This window comes from Corvus moneduloides, chromosome 2 (genome assembly GCF_009650955.1).
Source record: "Corvus moneduloides isolate bCorMon1 chromosome 2, bCorMon1.pri, whole genome shotgun sequence".
In the NCBI taxonomy this organism is placed as follows: Eukaryota; Metazoa; Chordata; class Aves; order Passeriformes; family Corvidae; genus Corvus; species Corvus moneduloides.
In genome coordinates, this window is record NC_045477.1 from 92,279,193 (window position 1) to 92,299,484 (window position 20,292).

General features: G+C 43.4%; 2 protein-coding genes across 6 annotated transcripts in view; one reads left to right on the forward strand and one right to left on the reverse strand.

Annotated features, from left to right (window-relative positions):
- Positions 1-2,423: 2,423 nt before the first annotated feature.
- On the reverse strand, positions 2,424-12,778 carry TXNDC9 (thioredoxin domain containing 9). 3 transcript variants are annotated; one of them, XM_032100346.1, is made up of 5 exons: positions 12,482-12,778; positions 10,565-10,781; positions 8,247-8,365; positions 6,152-6,406; positions 2,424-3,948 (listed from the first exon to the last, which is right to left on the reverse strand). In XM_032100346.1, the coding sequence occupies exons 1-5, from the start codon at positions 12,697-12,699 to the stop codon at positions 3,831-3,833; spliced, it is 927 nt and encodes a 308-aa protein (XP_031956237.1). In that variant the 5' UTR covers positions 12,700-12,778; the 3' UTR covers positions 2,424-3,830. The 3 variants fall into 3 exon arrangements, with proteins under 3 accessions (XP_031956237.1, XP_031956239.1, XP_031956238.1); XM_032100348.1 differs by lacking the exon at positions 12,482-12,778 and adding an exon at positions 12,352-12,449; XM_032100347.1 differs by lacking the exon at positions 12,482-12,778 and adding an exon at positions 11,574-11,780.
- A 239-nt stretch (positions 12,779-13,017) lies between these two features.
- EIF5B (eukaryotic translation initiation factor 5B) overlaps positions 13,018-20,292 on the forward strand; it is a 38,651-nt gene continuing 31,376 nt past the window's right edge. For 2 of the 3 annotated variants that reach the window (XM_032100343.1, XM_032100344.1), the window contains exon 1: positions 14,720-14,839. In XM_032100343.1, the coding sequence (XP_031956234.1) occupies positions 14,805-14,839 (35 nt within the window). In that variant the 5' untranslated portion in view covers positions 14,720-14,804. Of the gene's footprint in view, positions 13,124-14,719; positions 14,840-20,292 lie in introns of those variants that run through there. The other variant, XM_032100345.1, reaches the window with a different exon arrangement.

Here is a 20,292-nt window from a genome sequence, read left to right on the forward strand (position 1 = left end):
TTTTTTGTCAAATGTGGTGGAACCTCTCTCTATTTATCCTTTAAACGTGGCTCAGGAGCAACGTACCCCTCAGAACAATTCTCAAGCAGTGTACTGTAACACCAAGTATGCTCACCGTCCGCCTTAGAGTCTTTTCTTCAGCTCCAGAGTGTAACTCTCACTCTCAAACTGTCGTGTACAGCTGTTCTAAAGAGACAGACAGATCAACCACTGCTGACAGAATTTTCCTTTCAAAAAGTGGGTTACACAGCTATTGTATATGCAATGAGTACAAAAGCCATGCTATTTCTGCATCAGCTAGTGCTTGTTAGTGTGTATGCGAGAGAAAAAGTGACAGCATCTCTCACACTGGGTTGAGAACACCAGCTTTACTCTTACAGGGAAGACAAAGGGTTTGTCTTAGAAACTGTACTGGTCAAAGCCCAAACCTTCTATAGAAATATCTGTAGAAAAGCCTTCATTCTAGAATTTCTAGGTGGGGAATAGAAAAAAGGGGATTCCTTTTAATAGAGGACTTGAGAGCATCAACTAATCTTTTGAGTTGGCCTCCCTCCACCCCTGTGACACTTGCAGGTAATCCAGCCTACTAATGGGGTCTGAGAGCAGCTACTCAGCTGTTGCCCTCTCCAGAATTTGTTTCTCATCCTGCCTCTTTCTGGGACCAGACTTCTTCATACTTCCCAGATCCCAAAGCTCAACTCAGCACTTCACTTCGGGGTAGATTTCTTGAGTAGAAACACAGCAAAACACAGGATCAATCAGTGATCAAGGACTGTCCAGTCAAGTCCACTTAATTCAGCATAAAGAGCTGGACAACTGAAATCCTGTTTCGTTATTATTGCCTTCATGATTTTCTTTATTATTTCATACCAAGCATCAGGCACAGACTTAAGCACTAGTCATAAAGTTATATGCTGACTGCAGGCATAAGACCCATCACTTCCAAAGCTATACCTGAACATTTCTCACCTCTTTGTTGTCTAACAACCTTTCATGGCTGACACATGCCAGATCAGGTACCATTTTGTGATTAGTCTAGGCTCAGGAACCTTAGTCAGTCATGTTCTCACATACCTGATCCATCTGCTGTAAGGAATTAATCCCATAAAACCCGCGTTCTTTCTAGATACTGCGAATCATCAGCATCCTCACCATCTCATCTATCAGCCATATGGCCACTAGATTGCTGTTGACAAAGTTAATCTTTCTGCTTTTCAAGTCTGTACAGCTGACATTTATTTAAGCTGGTGTTCTCTGTATTGTGACATTTCCAGCTTGTTGTCCCATGTCTTCTGATCATGGACAATTCATTAATTTAACCTGCTCGGCAAAATCATTAAACTCTACCACAGAAGAGTAATTTGTTCCTCACTACTCAAACTAGACAAAGTTCCCATTTCTTAAAGAACTTCTAGGTTTCAGCAAAAATAAATTTTTTGGGTTTGAATTGTTCACCTCAAAATAATATACAGGATGGAGATGTAACCAAGAAGACTGTTCAGTAACAGTTTTGATGTTTATTCAAGACAGAATATGCAGAAAGCAGACATGAAAGTAAAGACTTGAAGGAGCAATCTATGAGATTGCTACTTCAAAATAATTTAAACTTCCAGTATGAACAGTCTCAAGTTCCCTTGTTACCCATGGGAGGAGTGTCCTTGTCCATAGCAGGGGGGTTGGAACTAGATGATCTCTAAGGTCCCTTGCAATCCAGCCCACTCCATGAGTCTCTGATTCTACCCAAACCACACAAACTCCTTGTATCAGCACTAGAGTATGTGTGGTCATGGAACAAGCTTGATGAAGGAAAAGGTCCCAGGAAGGATGAAGGAAGATTAACCTAGAAAAAAATCATCAGCTTAAAGTGACATGAAACCACAGACTCCAAGTAGGATTTGCAGTGAGTTTGTAATGAGGCTATTCATGTATGAAACTGAGTAACCTCCAACAACGCACTGTGCTGGAATCCTGACAAGCCCATGTGTTTCCACATAGCACGCAGCTGCTTTAGAGGTGATTTTTTATTTCCACAGCTTGTTCAACACAGTTAGAGCTCACTGATGAGCCCTGCTAAGACACTTGTAAATCACTGTTGGAACCCTGGTTTCCTGAATTTCATGCAACTGGATGAAGGAAAAAAAAAGAAAAATGAGCACTTTCTAATGCATTTAAAGAGTGTGTGCATTAAAAAGGAGATCAACGTGAAGCAAGGCTCCTTTATGCTTCTCCTAGATGAACAGGCAGCTATGTACATCTTAAGCTGATTGCGTTCTCAAAGTGATCCTGTATGTTAAGGCAGAACTGTACATTACCTGTTAGAAATCTAGAAGGAGCTCATACAACCTTTCTGATGGACTTTATTAATAGAGAAATCAATCCACAGCACCTAGATCTCCTTCTTTGAAAGGATGCAGTAGTCAACATTAGAATGAAAATAATTTTTATTTCAATGTACATGAACAGAAATAAAATATAATTCTTTAAACTTAAAGAGATATATTGCTGGGCTGGCCCAATCACAAGTGTTCTCTACTACAAGGCAGCAAGACTAGACCCGCTTCACTGCTTTTTGGACCAACTGGATTCAAAGTACCACCTCAAAAGGGTCCTTCAGCACAAAGCAAACTATTTTTTTGAAAATGAAAAGAAAACTCATCAACTGTTCACCTAGCCAGGAATTTTAGAGTGTCAAAGAAAGATCTCTCTTGAAAATTCTGTCCATTACTGAAGAACAGTACACAGTATGCGGCACTATATCTAAACTTAATGATCAAGGCTTCTCTCAAATACTTTCCTCTATTCTACTCTCTTGTACAAAGCATCTGCTATAAAATCCACACATTCACAACCACAGAATGATACAAACCTGTGAACTAGGCTGTTTTCAATAGGCTTGTTGCTATGTGCTATTACCTGCTGTATCAGGTCTGACATGCAGCGTTCATAGATGCTAAAAGGGCATTTCTCTTGGCCATCTATTTCAGAATTCACAGAAGTTATGACTGTTTTTACAACTTATAGTGCAATGCAATTAATTTATTCAATGGCATGATATGGCACCGTAAGAGAAACAATTATTTGTTAAAATACACAATTTCTTTACTGATAATTTTGTGGTGCTTTACTGATAATGTAAGTAATAATAAATTTTAAAAGACAACTGGAAGAAGAACTGATAGAGAACAATCTTTTTTTTTTTTAAAGTGTCTGTTATCTCCTTTAATAAAGAAAAACAGAAAAACAAACCTTGTCAGATTCTGTGAAGACGAGGAAGCACAGTTAAACTGTGGCCTCCTTGCCACATGATGTGGATGCCTGGATACTATGAGGATTAAAAGAGATTTCTCTTCCATTATTTTAAGCAGCAAATACTCTCAGATACGGAGTTCCCCAAGCCACAGATTGCTTAAAGTAGACTGTGGGGAAGCATTGCTCTCTGGTCACCCTGTTTTCATTCTTCCTTGTGCATCTCTTTTTAGCCACTGAGACTGGATCCTGGGCCAGAGGGACCTTTGGTCTGACTTCATACAGCTGTTTCTAAGTTACTTCAAAACATTTCATAAACTTATACTTAAGACAAAGGGCTTAAGTTCATCATTTGCCATGTTATTTAGTTAGAAGGACCAAGATTTTCAAATTACAAATGACATCCAAAAGAGAAAAAAAAATACTTAAGCTTTTTCCTGCTGTGACTCAGTTGTATAAAACTGTATAGAAAAATGAGAATTATGTGCAGATGTAATGAAAAGCAGTAAGCTTTATAAAAAACATTCTTAGAAATGTACCACGCATAAACAAAAGATGATTTACAAATATATTTAGTGGCTCTTCTAGTCATCATCAGAATCTGAATCATATATCTTTCCTCTGATGGTCTTCTTATCCAGCTTCGTAAAGCTTGTTCCATATTTCTTTTGACTTTGAAAAGGTGGCTCCATCAAGTTTCCACTACAGGAAAAGGACAAGACAAGTTGATTAAAACCATATTCATACAGACAGTAAGCACCATCTCTAATGACCTGTTTCTCCAGAAAAACACATTCTAAGAGAACACAACGCCTACTTCCTACAGCCACCCTAAGCAGCACTGTGGGGTTGCTAGCATAGCACATCCTGGTCAAAATGGCCTGGATAACTGGAGTTAAGATAGGAGTGTGAAAGTAAACAGCATCTGTGAGTGGAGCTGTAGAGAAAAACTGTCAGAAAAGGTTTTTCCTGCAAACTGATCATGCTAAAGATAACCATCTGTCAGATTAAACTGTAACCAGGGAATTACAGAGAGACTTTTCAAAACAGGTGAGGAGCCATCAGCACAAAAGAAGCTAAAATGTTGTTATGGGGACTTCAGAGTCAAAACTGGGATTTGCCAGAAGTCACCTTGTGCTGTCTCTGCCTAGGCCAGACAGAACAGCTTCCCCACAGGACTGCACTTCTACAGGACTATGGGGGAACTCACACCTCAGAGTGCCCCATGATCCTGCAGTGGCTCTCTCACCAGCATGTGTGTCTCTGGGAACAGACCTGTGTTCCCTGCTGGGAACAGCAGGTTTTCACATGAAGCTGCAGCACCTGCTTCTCTTCCAGCAGGGTTGCACAAGGAGGTGAATTCCCTGGGGCTGCTCAGAAAAGGGTGTGCCCTGCTTTCCCTCACATGACCTGTGAGGGGTTTGCATCCAAGTGTCAGTGAGTGAGTGAATTAGCTAGAAAGGGGTGTTTAAAATTTATAGTTCTTTACAAAATATTAATACTATTTTGCTGATATTAATCCTAAATATACAGTTCACTGATTGCTATTTAATTACACACATCAGTACACCACTTGAATCCTGATTTTGGGTAAATAATCTGACCTGAACAGTTTTTCCCTTAAATAAAGTATATCCTTTTACCATCTGCTATCCCACAGGTTGAAGGAAAAGAATTATTTCGAAGCTCTGAGGAGGCCTATGCTCTTTTCAGGAACTCCAGAGAGTGGAACAGTACTTTCAGAGCAGTGTGGAAATGTGGCTCGCATTGCAAAGCCAGGGTCTGCCAAATGAACAAAGAACAAAGCTCCCCCACACCACAAGGAGCTAAGAACAAATACACAGTACTAGTAGAGTCAAGTAGAAGTAAAATTATGCCATAAGCCAATGTAGCAATGTTTAGCAAATTCAGTGGTGCTTGATACAACTCTAGTGAAGGATTTTTCCCATAAAAGGCTGTTGCTGTCTAGAATATGCATCCAAGATGTCTCTGTGTATTTGCTTGTTACTGAACGAGGACATACCAGTTGTTTTAAAATTATAAATTTCAGTCATTTCACCCGAAGTTCAACAGCTATTAAGCCAAATTGAGTAGTAGTTCCTTTGGCTTTAAGATACAATACTTCTTGCCAAAAATTAGCCTAATTAGACATTTAAATAAATTCAGGTAACGAATTTAAAATTTAAAAAGCACTAAAGACATTCAAAACAATAGAGCAAAATTAACCTAAAAAGATAGATGACATTTGAGTCACACTGGATAGCAAAGCAAAATTTTGGTAAATAATCCTCCTGTAAAGTTAGACTATTGTGATGACAGGTATGTTCTACTGCCTTTTGTTCTGTAGTCTTTAACGTGGTATTGATGATGATTCTATTGTATTGTTACTCAATTTATTTACACTTCTTCAAGTTATCTTTCATTATCAGTACTGTTCGTTGAAGAAAAAAGTATATTCATGTATGTAATATTGACTAAGATGCAGTTTAAGGATGACTTGCTGAGTTTTCTCTCAAGTGGATTAAAACCACTCAGACTTCACTGCATTGCAACTGTGACATGAAGCATCTATAGCTGCTTTGGAGAGGATTACATTTGATACATGACTCTGGAGCCATATCAGAGCATCACTGCTACTCCATACACTTCATGACAAGAACTGGATTTATCTTTATTACTCTACAAGAAGGACAACTCAACACTCATTACAATGTCTCAATACTTTGCCAAAGAGATTCGCTTCTTTCCCTTGATGAAGCACACAGTTTAAGTAACTAGATTAAACTCTTACATGTCTTTTAGCGTACAACATATTGATGTTACAGCCTTTCAGATTCTCTTGTCTGCAAGCTCATTCTCTTTGCACTTTATCTGAAAATAACAGAATCATGAAACTCTTAATTACCTGTAATTAATTACGTCTGCACAGCCTAATCTCCATTCTAAGGTTTCTGTAGTGAAGTCATCAGTGTTACCGAGGTCAGTAAAACCCACGACGTAGTCTTGTGTTTTTCCATCTTTTATTAGTGCTAGAGTGGGAATTACTTTGATGCGCAGTCTCTCGCACAAGAAAGGAGATTTTTCAGCATTTAATTTCAAGAATTTTGTCTCAATGTGCTTTTTTGCCAATACAGTCAAATGTTTGTCCATTATTTGGCACCTGTGGAAAAATTGACCCAAAATATACAACATGTTAGAATGAATAAGCTGAAGAATATGCATTTGAGAGCAAGTTTAAAAGGAGCAGTAAAGAGCTAGTTCTATCATGTTGATACTCAGACACGACCTTTGTAATTGAGAATTTAGTTTCAAGCGAAAGTACTTTTCAGAGGTAGCTGGATTTTATGACTAACAGAGGAACAGCCTGGAGTACCTTTACTGTACAATTATACCATCCCTTTCTCTAATTTCTTCCTAATTACTTTCCATACACTGAAAGCCTCGCTCTCATTTCTGGAGGCCTGCACTTATTGATGAAATTTCTTTCTGACTTCTATTGTTCCAGCTCTAGCTTCATGCCTGTCAACTGGAAAAATTTCTCTATAGGAGATTTCTTCAGAGAAGTACTCTCAACGTGTTACAGCATTTTGGATTTTTGAAGTCACTGTCTTCACAGCTGAGATGCAGTAACTCAGTGTAAGCGAAAAACAAGTGATTTGCACAGTAGTGCTATAGGCAAAAATACTTTGCTTTTCTGTTGCCATGAAATAGGAGTGAGCATACAATATTATTGCTTCTCAGCTATGGGATAGTGACATGAACTGCTCAAAATACTTGTCAGATCACAGAGATTTGTGGAATTGTCACCTACAATCTCAGCTTTCTGAATTGTCTTCTCTAGCTGCATGAACTCTGCGATGTGACTGTCCTTAAACTCAAGAGGAGAGCTGCACAGATCAAAAAGCTGGACTGGCAAAGGTGAAAGCAACTTGATACAGTGGTTGGAAAACCCAATACATGAGCTTCAAGCTGTCTGTCAGCATGACACATTTTACAAACCACTTTCTCTAAAGTTCTCCTGTCTGAGCCTACAGACTTTGCTGACTCAAGAAACAAGAACTCAAACCTGTCCTAAGCTACTTTATTTGCAGTGACTTCCTTTCACCTTCTTGAGTAAAAGCTAGCCAAATAGAAATGCTTTAAACACTTAGAAAATGTAGGACACAGATACCTCACTGCAAAATCGAGCCTTGACCTCTTTCAATTTCTCACATGGAGGCAGTTTCAGTTTCTATAAGCTAGGGAGAACATAACACCTTTGGGGGAAAAAACCCCCAATGAATCAAAACCAGGACAACTGGCTCCTCCTTCAATACACTCCTCTACTTCGCAACTGCATTTTAACAGAACACATTGAGAGAGACCCAGTGAGGAGCAGCCTACAACCCAGAACTTCTGAAATTCTTCCAAGGAAGTGGAACATCTTAGTTTGGGTTCCTATTCTGAGTCAGCACATATTCTCAGATCTAAGTGTCTCACACTCTAAAAAAAGTGACAGAATCACAAAGGCACAGGCATAAAGGGAAAGCAGCTGCAACTGATCCTTTCAAAGTAAAAGGTTAAATTCTCAAGATGCTTAGACAAGATTTTTGGTTATATTTTATTCCACCCAGAATATCTCTATCTGGAATGACCAAGGCCATCTTTTTGAAATGCTGCTCTTGTATGGTCTACATTTACAGACCTGGTGGCCTCAAACGAAATCAATAATGAAACACAGCAGTCTCTCAAATACTGTCAAAGAGGTCATACATCTATGCTCTAATCAACTATGTAGCAGACTATTAATTGTTGTCAAATCATGTTCAGATTAACTGTAATTGAGAAAATACATTTAAAAAACAAATGTCTTGAAAAGTGACTAAGATCAATAATGAAGCAATGTGAATACTTCTAAAAATGCCTGTTCATGTGTGGGATTTGAAAGAACAAAAAACCACATCTGTTTTTGTAGATATCTTTAAACAAAAGGTTTCTTCAGCACAGCTTATTTACTATACCTGAATGTTGTATCTCTATAGAAATGGCAAACCACATTTTTACTTTCTTTGACTTCTTGGAAAAAGTCTCTCTCGCTTGGGATTTCTCTATATTCTCCATGTCCTTTTGAAAGCCACTCCTTTTGGAAAACATAAAAGCAAATAATTAGTACGGAGGTTGTTAGTCTACCTGTTGTGCAAAGTCTACAGCTTTTAGAAAATGGAAGAGGGGGGCTGCAGTGAAAACCCATTTCATATAGTAATGGAGAAACAAATTACTTCCTCCCCTTTAGTTTTATTTTGAAAATACACAAATAAGGCCACCTTGCTGATTTGGAAATACAAATCTTGTACAGAGCTACATAAATTTCTGTAATGCAGCCTGTCAGTAAGACAAGGCTAGTTCAAAGAATACAACAAAAACTCTTGGCATTTGAAAATTGCCAATCGACAGCTTGGGCTACTCTCTCTGAAATGCTTTTGTACACTCAAAGAACTCCTGTCTTAAACTTAGTCAAGTCATGGCATGAATTAAATAAATTTCTTTTAATTTTTTACTCTATGAAAAAATCAGGGAGAAAAAAGCCTACTAACTCATCTGCAATAGATGATATTTACCTATTGAATATACACTGAAGGGATCTTTACATGAACCAGGCTCACAGAAAATCATTTGAAAAACACATGTGCACCATTAGTCATAACATCGATGGAGAAACAGAATGTCACAAGCTAAAATTTAGAAGTAATTTCAAAAACTGTCTGATTAAGTGTGCAAATGCAGTTTCCAAAGAGCTCATCTTCCACACTTTTGACAAACACACTTAGGGGAAAAACCCACAGCCTGTATATTACTAAAAGTTAACTGCAGTGTATTAAAACAAGTACAGACAAATCTAAATTTTTAGAAGTATTGCAGTATGACAAAATTTGACAAAAACCTTCATTTTCCATTTGGGATAAAAAACTAAATAAATCACTGTTCCTAATCTTGCAGTTTTGTCTTTGCCAAGTGGAGGAAAAAAAAAAATGTTTCCCAGCAAACCAAAGATATCATGTAAGCTAAATTAGGATAGAACAAAGAATCTCCGGAATATTTACATTAAAAATTCATGGAAGTATGAGCACATGAAGAAGTCATCATGATGGCAATCAAGAACTCACTTATCCCTCAACAGTGATTATGCATTAATCCCCCTCTCCACAGATTTATTCCAGAATAGTGTGACACCACACTCCTTTTACTGAGCAGTATCCTACATCACATTTGCATTTGAAAGTGTGTGAGAACAGTGATTTAAGATCAAATGACATGAAAAAGTTTTTGCATGAGATCTATCACATGTTCACATCCAAGGACATCCGTGTTACGACTTCTGAAAAAGGAAAACACTAGAATCAAATATAAACTGAACTTCTGAAGACAAGAAAACAGTGTGCCACTTTCTCTACTTCCACGTTTACAGAATCAAAGCTGCTGGCACTGCCGGTCTTCCAGCATCCCCACTATGCCACGACATTTCACTGCATTCCCATTTCGAAGTCTGGCATTAGCTTTTAAGGACTTCATCACAGCCACAGCATCTCCTTTCAGCCAAGTCACTTCTCCCCCAACACAATAAATTTCTTGTTTAGGTTAGCTCAGATGGAATAAGCTAAGAAACTTACACCTTCCCTACCTATAATTCAGGTCTCGCACCATATGCTACCAAATCATGGTGTACACTGTTGTTCAAAAAGAGCTCTGAGGGAGCATAAAGACCACCTCATTTGACATGAGGTATCAGGTCCCAAGGGAGAATTTCCTTCCTGTAAGAGGAAATGAGCGATAATACAAAGACAACATTTTATTGGCTTAGAAGGAGTATGACAAATCATTCCAGCCTAGGAACAAGGAAAAATCCTGTTTCATCCTTCTGTAAAATACCATAAGAGGAAGGCACACATCACTTAAGTAACTGCTGTAAGTAACAATCCAGAAGCTTCAGAAGGAGCCTAAAGCCTTATGATTAGGTTGCCTACAGGGCTTATGCTTCCAGACAGCAATGCTCAGCAAACACTCAAATCTCTGTATGAGACTCTTTATCCTATCCTTATTGTAACAACCACAGAAGTGCTTCTCTCCTCCTATTAAAAAACACAAAGCATACACACATGGACAGACATTGGCCTTCCTGGATAATTTAAAATTAATAAGCACAGAAAAGGAGAGAAAGAGGAAAAATCCACAAAACCAACCAAACAACACCAAAACACTTAGTTCACATATATTATTCCCCACGGATTTCCAAAATGTCCGTTACACTCTACATATCAAGAGCCTGTACTACAGAAATTACTTGTTTCTGCTGCTGGCTCTTTTTTAGGGCCTCAAGCCTCCTCTGTTTAAGGTGTTCCAATTCATCTTCGTCCATTTGGTCCAGCTTCTGTATTTCAGCATCCAGATGTTCTTCCACAACCTTGGTTGTCTGAAGTATTTCATTCTCCAGAACTTTTTGAAGGATATCAACAGAGGTATCAGCAGCCATCTTTAGCTGGAAAGTGATCTCTTCAGAGCTGTGGAAACAGTGAAACAAGGAATTAACATTTACACAAACAATTAAAAGCCTGACCTCTCTTTGCTTGCAGTTCACACCATAGACAAACAAAATGCTGTGCTATTTCAAGACAGGAGTAGACAGCAGATAGTTCTTTTCTTTACTGCAACCCACTTTGGAGAATACTTTCATGATGAACACAGATGGCAAAGATACAAGTCAAGTCCTATTCTCTAAGTCCCAAGGGCAGCTACTGAAAGTGCACAGGAATCTGAAACTGCTTGTTAATATAAAGAAGAAAAATTCACCAGTTCCAAAAGGATGCTCATCCTGAGCCATGTGTACCTACTTTAATAAATATTCTGAAACAAGAAGATTGATTTGGAAAGCTCCAGGTTGCTGGGAGGAGGTAGAAGATGCCTCAGAACAAGTTTAAGCAACGCTCAGTATGTAAGTCCGTGCCAGTAGTTTACATGCAATTACTTTAAGCCCCTCAGGCACATTAACATTTTTAAATCTGAATTAACACTCCTCTCCTCAGCTACACGAAAGACAAGGTGCTCAACAGCAAATGCTTTAGGCTAATACACTGCTTTAATTAGTACCAGAAAATTACTGTTGCAAACAGCACCTTATGGCAGCCAGCAAGAGGATTTCAAAGCCACTACCTAATTGCTGTGTGAAGAAACATAGCCAAAATAATTTTCTGTAAAGTTCTTCCTGTCCAAACACATCAAAAGACACAAAACACTAATCAGGGTGTATAAAGAGTTGTGACAACACAATCAACTATTCTTCCCAATAAACTTACACTGCAGAAAATTATCAGTGTAGTGATCGACAGTTTTGGAACAGTGACAGTGCACAATCACCCTACTCAGTCTCTCAACCTGCTGACCACGGCTCTGACGTGCTGAATTTTGGTTCCAGGCTACTCTTGGCTCTATTTCAAAGCAGGCGAACTGCCAGCGTCACTGGCTCTGTAAACACCTTGCATACACAGGCAAGAGAAACATTTTAAGCGACGACGGGTAAAGTACCAACATCATGGCAGCATTCCAGGCGTACTGCAGCACCAGCAGTGCCCAGCCCGCTGCCACGCGTGTCACCGCCACACTCGCTCTGACCCGCGGCACCCTGTTCTACCTCCCTCTTTCCAAAGCCGCTAACCACAAAGTCTGTTTCCTCTCCCTCTTTCCTGTGTTTCCAGAGGAAATAAGAACCTTGCCGGCGAAGATCATAGGCCAGCAGGTGTCCAGGAGACGGAGAGACCCTGCTCAGCTGGGGCAAAAGGAAGCTCGTCCTCTAAGAACACAGGAAAGAAAACAGGACCAACCCCCCCTCCCAGTCCCCACTGCAATCCGAGGTCCCCAGCGGTCCCCGGCTCCCAAGTCGCGGAACCCCGGGTGCCAAGAGGCTTCTCCTACGCAGCCAGGAGCCTCGGCACCACCGGCAGAGACGCGGTTCTGCCGGGAAGGGGCGCCGGGCTCCCGGCCGAGGGGGGCGGCACACGGCAGGGGCACTGCGCAGGCGCCGCGCGCCTCCCTCCGCGGAGCCGCTACACACAACGCCACAAACAATCCACCCACCCAGCTCAGGACGGGCTTTCCAGGGACGCCGCGCCGCCCGCCCTGCCCCGGGCTCGGTGCTGGTGGTGCCACCGCCCGCGGCCGCAGCCGCAGCCCCAACCCGAACCCGGACCCGGCGCCCGCCACTCACCCTCCGCTTCCTCGCGCGCCGGCCGCACCCCCCGCCGCTATCGCGAGAGTCAGCGTGGGGCGCACCGCGCGCGCGCGGAACTCCCCCCGACGGGCTGATTGGCCGGGAAAGCAGGCGCGCGCCCCTGCGGAACAGCCCCTGTGCTGTGCGCGCGCACACACCCGCGGAACTACCCCTGACGCGCTGCCTGCCCGCGGGACCGCGGGCGCGCGCCCCATGCCGGGTGCGTGCGTACTCCGCTCCTGCGGGCGGGAGCCGCGCGCTTGAGCCCCGCCCGCCGCGCGGGAGGAGCGCGGCTCCTCCGAGGTGGCCCCTCCACCCTCCGCGCCGCCGCAGCTCCGCCCCGAGGCGTCCCGGCCTCCGCCAGCAGCCGCCGGCTGGGACGCCGCGGATTCCCCCTCCCACCGCCGCGGTGCGAGGGGCGGGGCTTGGCCGCGAGGGGCGGGGCAGGGCACGCCCCCTGCTCCAACTCACTTTCTCGCCGCTCTGGCGGCTGTGTAGGCGGAGGTGGTAGCGCCTGCTGCCGCTGCTGCTACTCTTTGGGGGATTCCTGCTCGGGGTTGGGCGTGAGACCGAGGCCGGCCCGAGCGGGGGTGTGGCGGTCGGGAGCCGCGGGGCCGGGCCCCGGAGCGATGGCGTGAGGTAAGTGAAGCTGCGTGAGCCGTGCCGAGAACGCGGGCTGTGCTGCAGCAGCTGGGGCTCGCCGTCTCTTTGCTTCTTCCTGTAAGTGCGGTGGAAGATCCGCTGATATAAGTAATGGGACAATAAAGCCTGTTTTTTGAAAAAAGCAAACAACAAACAACAGCAACAAAAAAACCCCCCGACACAAGTGTCCTGCTTTCTTCTTTCTTGGAAATCTGGCTCCCCGGTACCGAAGTGCGCTGACGGGGAAGGCGCGGTGGGAAGATAAACTCGGCCTTATCTGTAGTCGGCCAGGAGCCTGAGTGGGAGAGATAAGGAGCTACTGCTGTATAAAGGCAGAGGGAAGTAAGAAGCCAGGGTGCGAAGCAAGATGGAGGTGGTGATCCTGAGCTTGAAAGGTGTAGAGAACAGCGAGCCTTGCTCTGTCGACCAAAGGAATTACGGTGGCAGGGATGACAACAACAGAACACGTGGAGCTCTCAAGGCCCATTAAATAAATAAATAAAATGATGTCTGTGCTCCCTGTGAGCGTTGTTGTTTCTGCTCCATCTTGCTTTGCTCCTGAGGAACACGGCCATAAGAAGGTGGGGTTGCACCTGAGACCCCCTCTGCCCAAGTACCTGGTGTTTGCTGCCTGGCTTCCACGCTGTCTCTGTGAACGCCGGCCACCTCCTCCTGCCCCGCAGCAGCAGGAGCCGGGTTCTCCTGTGAGAGGGCGCAGCACCGTGTGTGCTCCCAAGGCTCTTTGGAGGAGAGTGGGAGGGAAAGCTTTGTACACTGAGAAAATCTGGCTAAGGGGAAGGAATTACTGTACTTAATGTTGCTGCCTCGCAGACAAATTCCCTGCCAGGGAACGTGTCTCATTCCTGGAGCTGCATTTGGTCATTGCCATAATGCGAGTGCTGCCTCCTCGGACCCCCTATTAGGGAAAAGGCCAGTCAGTCAACCTCAGGGTAGATGGTACACTTCTGGTTACACTTCGCCTACAATGCGGGGAGATGCTGGGGATGACGGACCAGCAGAGCCCGGTGAAGGACTGGGGGGGTGTGCCTTGTGCACCCAGGAGGTGTCCTGGGCACGTCCCGCACAGGAATTCTTCCTTGTCACTGTACTGCTGCCCTTCTCCCTGAAAGCTTCCCCCTTAGCCTCTCCATTCCCCCATTTTGACTTAGCTGTCCCATTTGCCTCCAGGTAAAACCTTTTCAAACGTATTTATTTTGACTATCAGGCAGGTTTCATGGCCAAACAGGCCACAATGCTGCCGGCAAGTCCTGGGACCCCTGGGAAGGCAGGAGGGCTGGAGGGAAACTACAGATTGGGGGCATAATTTAGATATTTTCCGGGGCTGCCTGAGGACCAGGAGGGAAACTACAAGATCCGGGGCGCCACTTAGACATTTTCCGGGAGCTGCCCGAGGTCCAGACTGCGGCGAGCAAAGCCGGTTTCACAAAGCCGGTCGATCGCTGGAGCGCTCGAGAGCAGCCGGCGCTGGGCCCGTTCCCCCTCCGGCCGGCGGGGGGCGCTAGCGCGCGGAGGCCCGCGGCGCGGCCGGGAGCGGGCGGGGCGGGGCCGGGGGCGGGGCGGGCGCGTGCGCGGCGCGCGGCGGTGCCATATGCGCGGGGCGGCGCGCGGGGCGGCGCGCGGTCAGCGTTGAGGGGTCGTGCGCGCCGGTGCCGCCGCCATGGGCAAGAAGCAGAAGAACCGGAGCGAGGAGAGGTGAGGGTTACAGGGAGACCCCCTCTCGCTCCCCCGTCCCGCCGCAGGGACCCCCTCGCCGGGCTGCCCGCGGCGGCGTGACACGGCCCATACGGCGCTGAGTCAGGCGCCGGGCCCGGCCGGGGCTCGCGGCCTCATCGCAGGCGGGGCGCGCCAGGCCTGGCTCGGCCCGGCCGTGCGTGTGTTTGTCCGTGAAGGGGCAGGCGGCTTGATTTCCAGCTGAAAACCAGCTGCTTAGTGCAATTGAAGTGATTCAAATGTGGGTTCCTTAATTATTTTTTGTCTCTTACTGGGTATTGGTGCTGTAAATCGTGCTGTGACACTGATACCTACATGTTTCGTATGCTTGTTTAATAAATGCAGATGCTGGATATTTTAGTGGTTGGAGGTTAAGAGAGTCGCCTCTGTCGTTATGTTCATGTCGTCGTGGGCAATGCCTCATCTGTGAACTTTTTTGTGTGTAAGAGTTTCCTATAAAGGCAGCTGTATTAACCATATGGAATGCTGACCGAATGACAGTGTGTATATATACACTAGCAGGAGAGAATGTATTTTTACTTATCACTATAAGTAATAATACAAAGAAACAGTCAGTCTAGAGAGTGTTTTTAGTTTTTAATAGTGACAGGTAGTTAAATGAAAACTGATTTCTTGAAACGTGTATGAACTAGAAACTACAACGTTTTTCCTTGAGCCATTAAGTGTTTCTCCTCTGGAAGTTCTCCCTATGACAGCTGTTTCGCAAAATATTTCATCTCGGCGAACTTCTTAGTATTTAGGTATGTATTGATGCTTACTTAAGTCTGATACTCTGTATCAGGTTAGAGTATAAACTGTTTCAGTTTCTCCTGTCCTTTCTGGGTAATGAATGTTTTCTCAGTGAGGTATTTTCCTTATCTGACCGTTTTTCCTGATGCCCGTTGCCATGCCATGTGTGTCGCTTTTTAATGTCTGGTGTTATTGACTTGTTTCACGGGCTGTATTTCACAGGAATATCTTGGGAGAATCTCTGACAAGGAGGTGAGTTGAGTGTGACTGGAGAAAGAGGAGGGAAGGATTGGATGTTTGTGCTCTAAAGGAAAGGAGACCTAGTGCTTGTCTTTGTATGCAGTGTGGTAGATGCCAGATGTGTGGAAAAGCCTTCGGGTACTGAAACCCTGCTTCTCGGGCCGTTTCAGGGATGGCGGCTGGTGTGTAGGGAACACTTTGAGAGTCTTGGTGCCTGCTGGATACTTTATTCTCTCTGTGTATCCCTGCGCATATTTCTCTGTGTAAATTACTGAGCACAGGCCTCTCTGGGGTGCTACACACAAAATGTCGTTTGTGTCTAAAAGTGGAAGCATACCTTAAAGGAAAGGTCAAGAATTTCTTGTTAGAATAGTTGAAATCTTGAGAGCCTAATGATTATTACTTCAGATTTAAATGTTGCAAAAAAAAAAAAAAGAACAGCAGTGCTGTTACAGTAGTTGTGCTCCCTGTTGTCAAGTCCTAAGGTCAGTGGTTTCATCGTGGTGGTGGTGAGCTGCTGCAGAGAGCTGTCAGCATCAGGTGTCCTTCACCGGAAGCGTGTGATTGCTCACGGTTGTGGTTTCATCTTCCTCTCTCTAGGATCCACTTGAGATCATTTTTGTATGCTTGCTAATGTGACTTTGCTCTTCACTGATTATTCCATGAAGCTCTGTGGTTAGCTACCTCTATTGGCTAGCTCCACAGTACATCCAAATAAGTGAAAGGGACTGTGTATTAAAGACTATTTCTTTCTTGTTTGTTACCCCTAAAACCGATTTTGTTCAGGTCTGCGTTTCTTTTAGCCAGCGTCTCTCCAGTTGTGGGGTGTCCTGTGCCGAGTCTGTAGAAGCCATCTCTGTTTATCCCATGCCTGTGCTCTGCTGTGTCCTGTCTCTTCCCTTCTCAAGGCCACTACTCCCATACCAGGCCTGTATTTCTCTACATTATTGTCGTGGAGTTGTGAATATGTCATGCTGTGCAGTGACTGTTTGTCATTGATTCTGCATGAAACTATGGTTGCAGCATGCCCAGGTAAACAAAAGTAGAATCAATTAGGCATAGGCACCTGGTTAGTTAGAGAAATTGCTGTCACAGCTAAATCAAGGAACAGTTGCAGGCAGGTCAGAAGTTCAGCCAAAGTAAGCCTTGACAGGCTTTAGTCCCGAGTCTTGCAAATGTGGTACTGAGCTTAGGAGTTGCTCCTAGCAGGGATAGTACTGTCACAGGGCTACACAGTTGTATGGCATGAGAGGGATGATATGGAAGAAGAATACAAACAGGCATGTGTTGGAGAAAGGAGGACAGGGTGGTTAGACGGGTGTGTTTTATAGCAGGGGGTTTGAGGCATGGAAGTGAGGATGGACCTGGAAGGCCAGTGGTGTTTTGGAATAGGTGTTACCTGCAGAGGTAACTTCTGTTTTGCTTTTTTTTTTCCCTGGTGGTCTTGGTTCTAGGTAACATCCTTGTGAATGTCAAGTTCTCCTGAGAGAGAGGATGCACTGCATGTTTGCATCTGTGGCTTGAATTTGGAGTTCCAAAATCCTCCATCAGTCTCCCTTCCATTTCTGGTAATGTGAGAGAGGAATGGCACTGTGTAATCAAAGGCTTCTAGTTGGATTTGCTTGCTGCATCTTCAGTTCAGTGCCATATAGTGCTGTGCTATTTATTTCCTCCTTTTCCTGTCTTCTTTCCCAACAGTTACGTTACAGGTACAATCCCTTATATCCTTTTTGGCTGCAGCACCCAAAGCATGTGGCAGCTTATGGGCACAACTTGTAGTGCAGAGGAAGCATGTGGGAAGATGCAGGTGGTTATGTTTGTGCTGTGAATATTTGTTTAGGAATTGATGTGGTGACAGGAAGGAGATTTTCTACTTGACACACTGAGACAAGTTATGTAAGGTACAAGTAATCTTTACTCTGCTTTTCTCCCCTCATCCCCATAGCTTTGACTTCTGTAGTAGAGTTTCCTCTTCCCCTGTTTCCGCTGAGTATGGTAGCGGTCATACCGATGGGTGTTAATGTATGTCTGGGAAGTGTGCTGGGAAATGAGGGTGAGGATGAATTTTGTCCCTATGTACATATACCCTGTTTCTATAACAAGACCCTGAGTGAGATGATAGCTGTAGTGAGGAGGAAAAGAACGAAAATGCAAGACTGTAGACTGTTATGAATACATATTGCTACCTAAACACTACAAATCTGTTCATACTGTACCAGCACCTCTGTTACACTGCTCTGGAACTCTCTAAGTGACTCTTGCTGCTTGATTGCTGTGCATCTGCCAGTGAAGAACATGTTTATCTAGAATGGTCAGATATATGGTCCCTTTGTGGTGTGTTAGATGCTTTGTAAAGGTGGAGAGTGTCTTGGGTCAAAGTAGCTCCTAAACCATAGGGAAGTTGCTTTAATTGTTTCCTCTTTGAAATTTTTGTGTTTGTGGTGATCACTCACTTTCCAATGAAACTTCATAGCAAATATTTCAATAAAAATATGAGGTATCTGAGTTTTCAAGCTTTCCTAATTGAAGAGCAGGTGTTCTGATGTATAGTCTAGCTCCTTCTGGGAGTAGTGTTATGCTTTTGTTCTTTGATATGGTTGTAACAGCATGTCAAGGTTCTATCCTTTTTTTGGAATTTAGTTAGGATATTTTTTTTAATGTGTGTGAAGAAAGGCTGTTATGAACTACGGAACTCTGCTTTGAATCTGAGCCTCAAATTGCTGTTGTTGGTTTCCTAGTGAGTGTGCTATGTACTCTATGTTACAGATTATTGGTTGCCTAGAATATGGGTCTTTCCCTTTGACTGTGTTAGCTTTTAATGTGTTTTTTCCTCATCTCCTAGCTTTAAGTCATCTTCCTTTTCTCTTAATAGTTTTCCTTAGCTTCCAGTAGGTAGTATTTAGGCGTGTTTATTTTTCTGCCCTTTAATAATGTGACCTGTTGCCTAGGCATTCCACTCTGATCATTCATGCTTATTGCTTTAGAAGTTACAGGTACTGCTGTGATTCTGCAGCCAAGAGCGAACACTGCTACTAAAATAAGATTTACAGTGGTCTCTCTTACTGATGCTGTGTATTGCTTTCTGTTCTACAAATTAAATCCCTGGTATTGTCTGGTAGTCAGTCTGTTTGGTTCCTTTTCTATAAATGTGTTAAGTAAAATCTTCTCAGTGTTGTGTAGGGAAGTTCTGTGAAGGCTAGAATGTAGTTGGAAACATTCTGTACACCAGAGTGTCATTGTAAGTTATCTGCTTCTCAAAAATATTTCCACAAGCAAAGCTTTCTTCAGCTCCATCAAGGAGAACAGCCAATAAACCCTTGAAGTCCCTGTTTTGCCAATTTAATCTGGAAGATGGAAGATTTTGTACTGAAAGATGGAGTAAAATAATACAAAATAACTTTGCCATTACAAAACTTATTGTCCTGTTCTATGCAAATGTATATTTCAGTTCCCCCCCAAACCTATAGTTTTTAGCACAGGCATTTCATATTTATAAGAAAACTATATTTACTTGTTGGATTTTATTTTCAACCAAAGCATCATTGTAAAAAGTCTATAAGGATCTTGAAATATCTGTGGTAAGGGCAGCATAAACCAAAAAACACTGCACTACATTAAGGAGGTTGTAAGAAGCAGCTTTTCTTGTGGAAATCTTTATTCTTTTCATTATCTTCATAGGGGCATCTAAATCTCCTATATAACTAATGTTTATGAAAAGTATGAAAACAGTACATTGCAAGCCGTCAGGAATTGCAGAATCTGTTGTTTCAGGTCTCTGAAGACTTCTGGAAGGCCTTGCTCAGAATAGAGGTGTATGGCAAGTTGAAGTTTGCTGTTGTTGTTGGCACTCATAACATCAAGCCAGACAAGCTCTACAAACCTTTGCTGGTTTTAATTGCATTTGTGCTGTCATGTTTTTCTGACTCCATGCATCGCTGTACATTTGGTCTGTGCTGTTCATCACTTAGATGCTGCCTAGGAGTGAAGGTTACAGTTCTGGACACAGCCTCCAATTTACTAACTCTTAATGCTTGCATAACATGCCTTTTCCTCTTCCCTCTGACTTGTCCACAGAAATGGTCCCCTAAGACTGGTAGAGGAATTAATTTTTCTGCACACAAATTATGTGTGCACATAATTCAGTCATTAAACTTGGCTGAAAAAGTGCAGTACGATCTGGTGGGTGTTCTGGCCTGAAAGCAGTTGGTGCCTTACAGAGGTCTTTTGATGATCCTGGTGTTTGCAGCATCAATGACCTATTCTTCCTGTGTGTCAGTTCAGGTTTTCTTCTTTTTTTTACAACAGTTCTGAAATGTTAAACATGAATCTGCATCTTAACACCGAAATATGTTTCTTTAAATACGTGCTGTAAGATGAAGTATTGGTTTTAATTATAGTTAATGTAGGTGGGCATTGTTTGCTCTTCAGGATTATCGGCAATGTAA

Bases quoted from the DNA above. Each gene is read 5' to 3' on its own strand.
- TXNDC9 (XM_032100346.1), bottom strand. From the start codon at position 12,699: ATGGGGCGCGCGCCCGCGGTCCCGCGGGCAGGCAGCGCGTCAGGGGTA. The intron at 10,782-12,481 runs GTGAGTGGCGGG...CTGTTTCCACAG, and splicing joins GGCGCGCGAGGAAGCGGAGG to CTCTGAAGAGATCACTTTCC. The intron at 3,949-6,151 runs GTAATTAAGAGT...CTTTTCCTGTAG, and splicing joins GCAGACGTAATTAATTACAG to TGGAAACTTGATGGAGCCAC.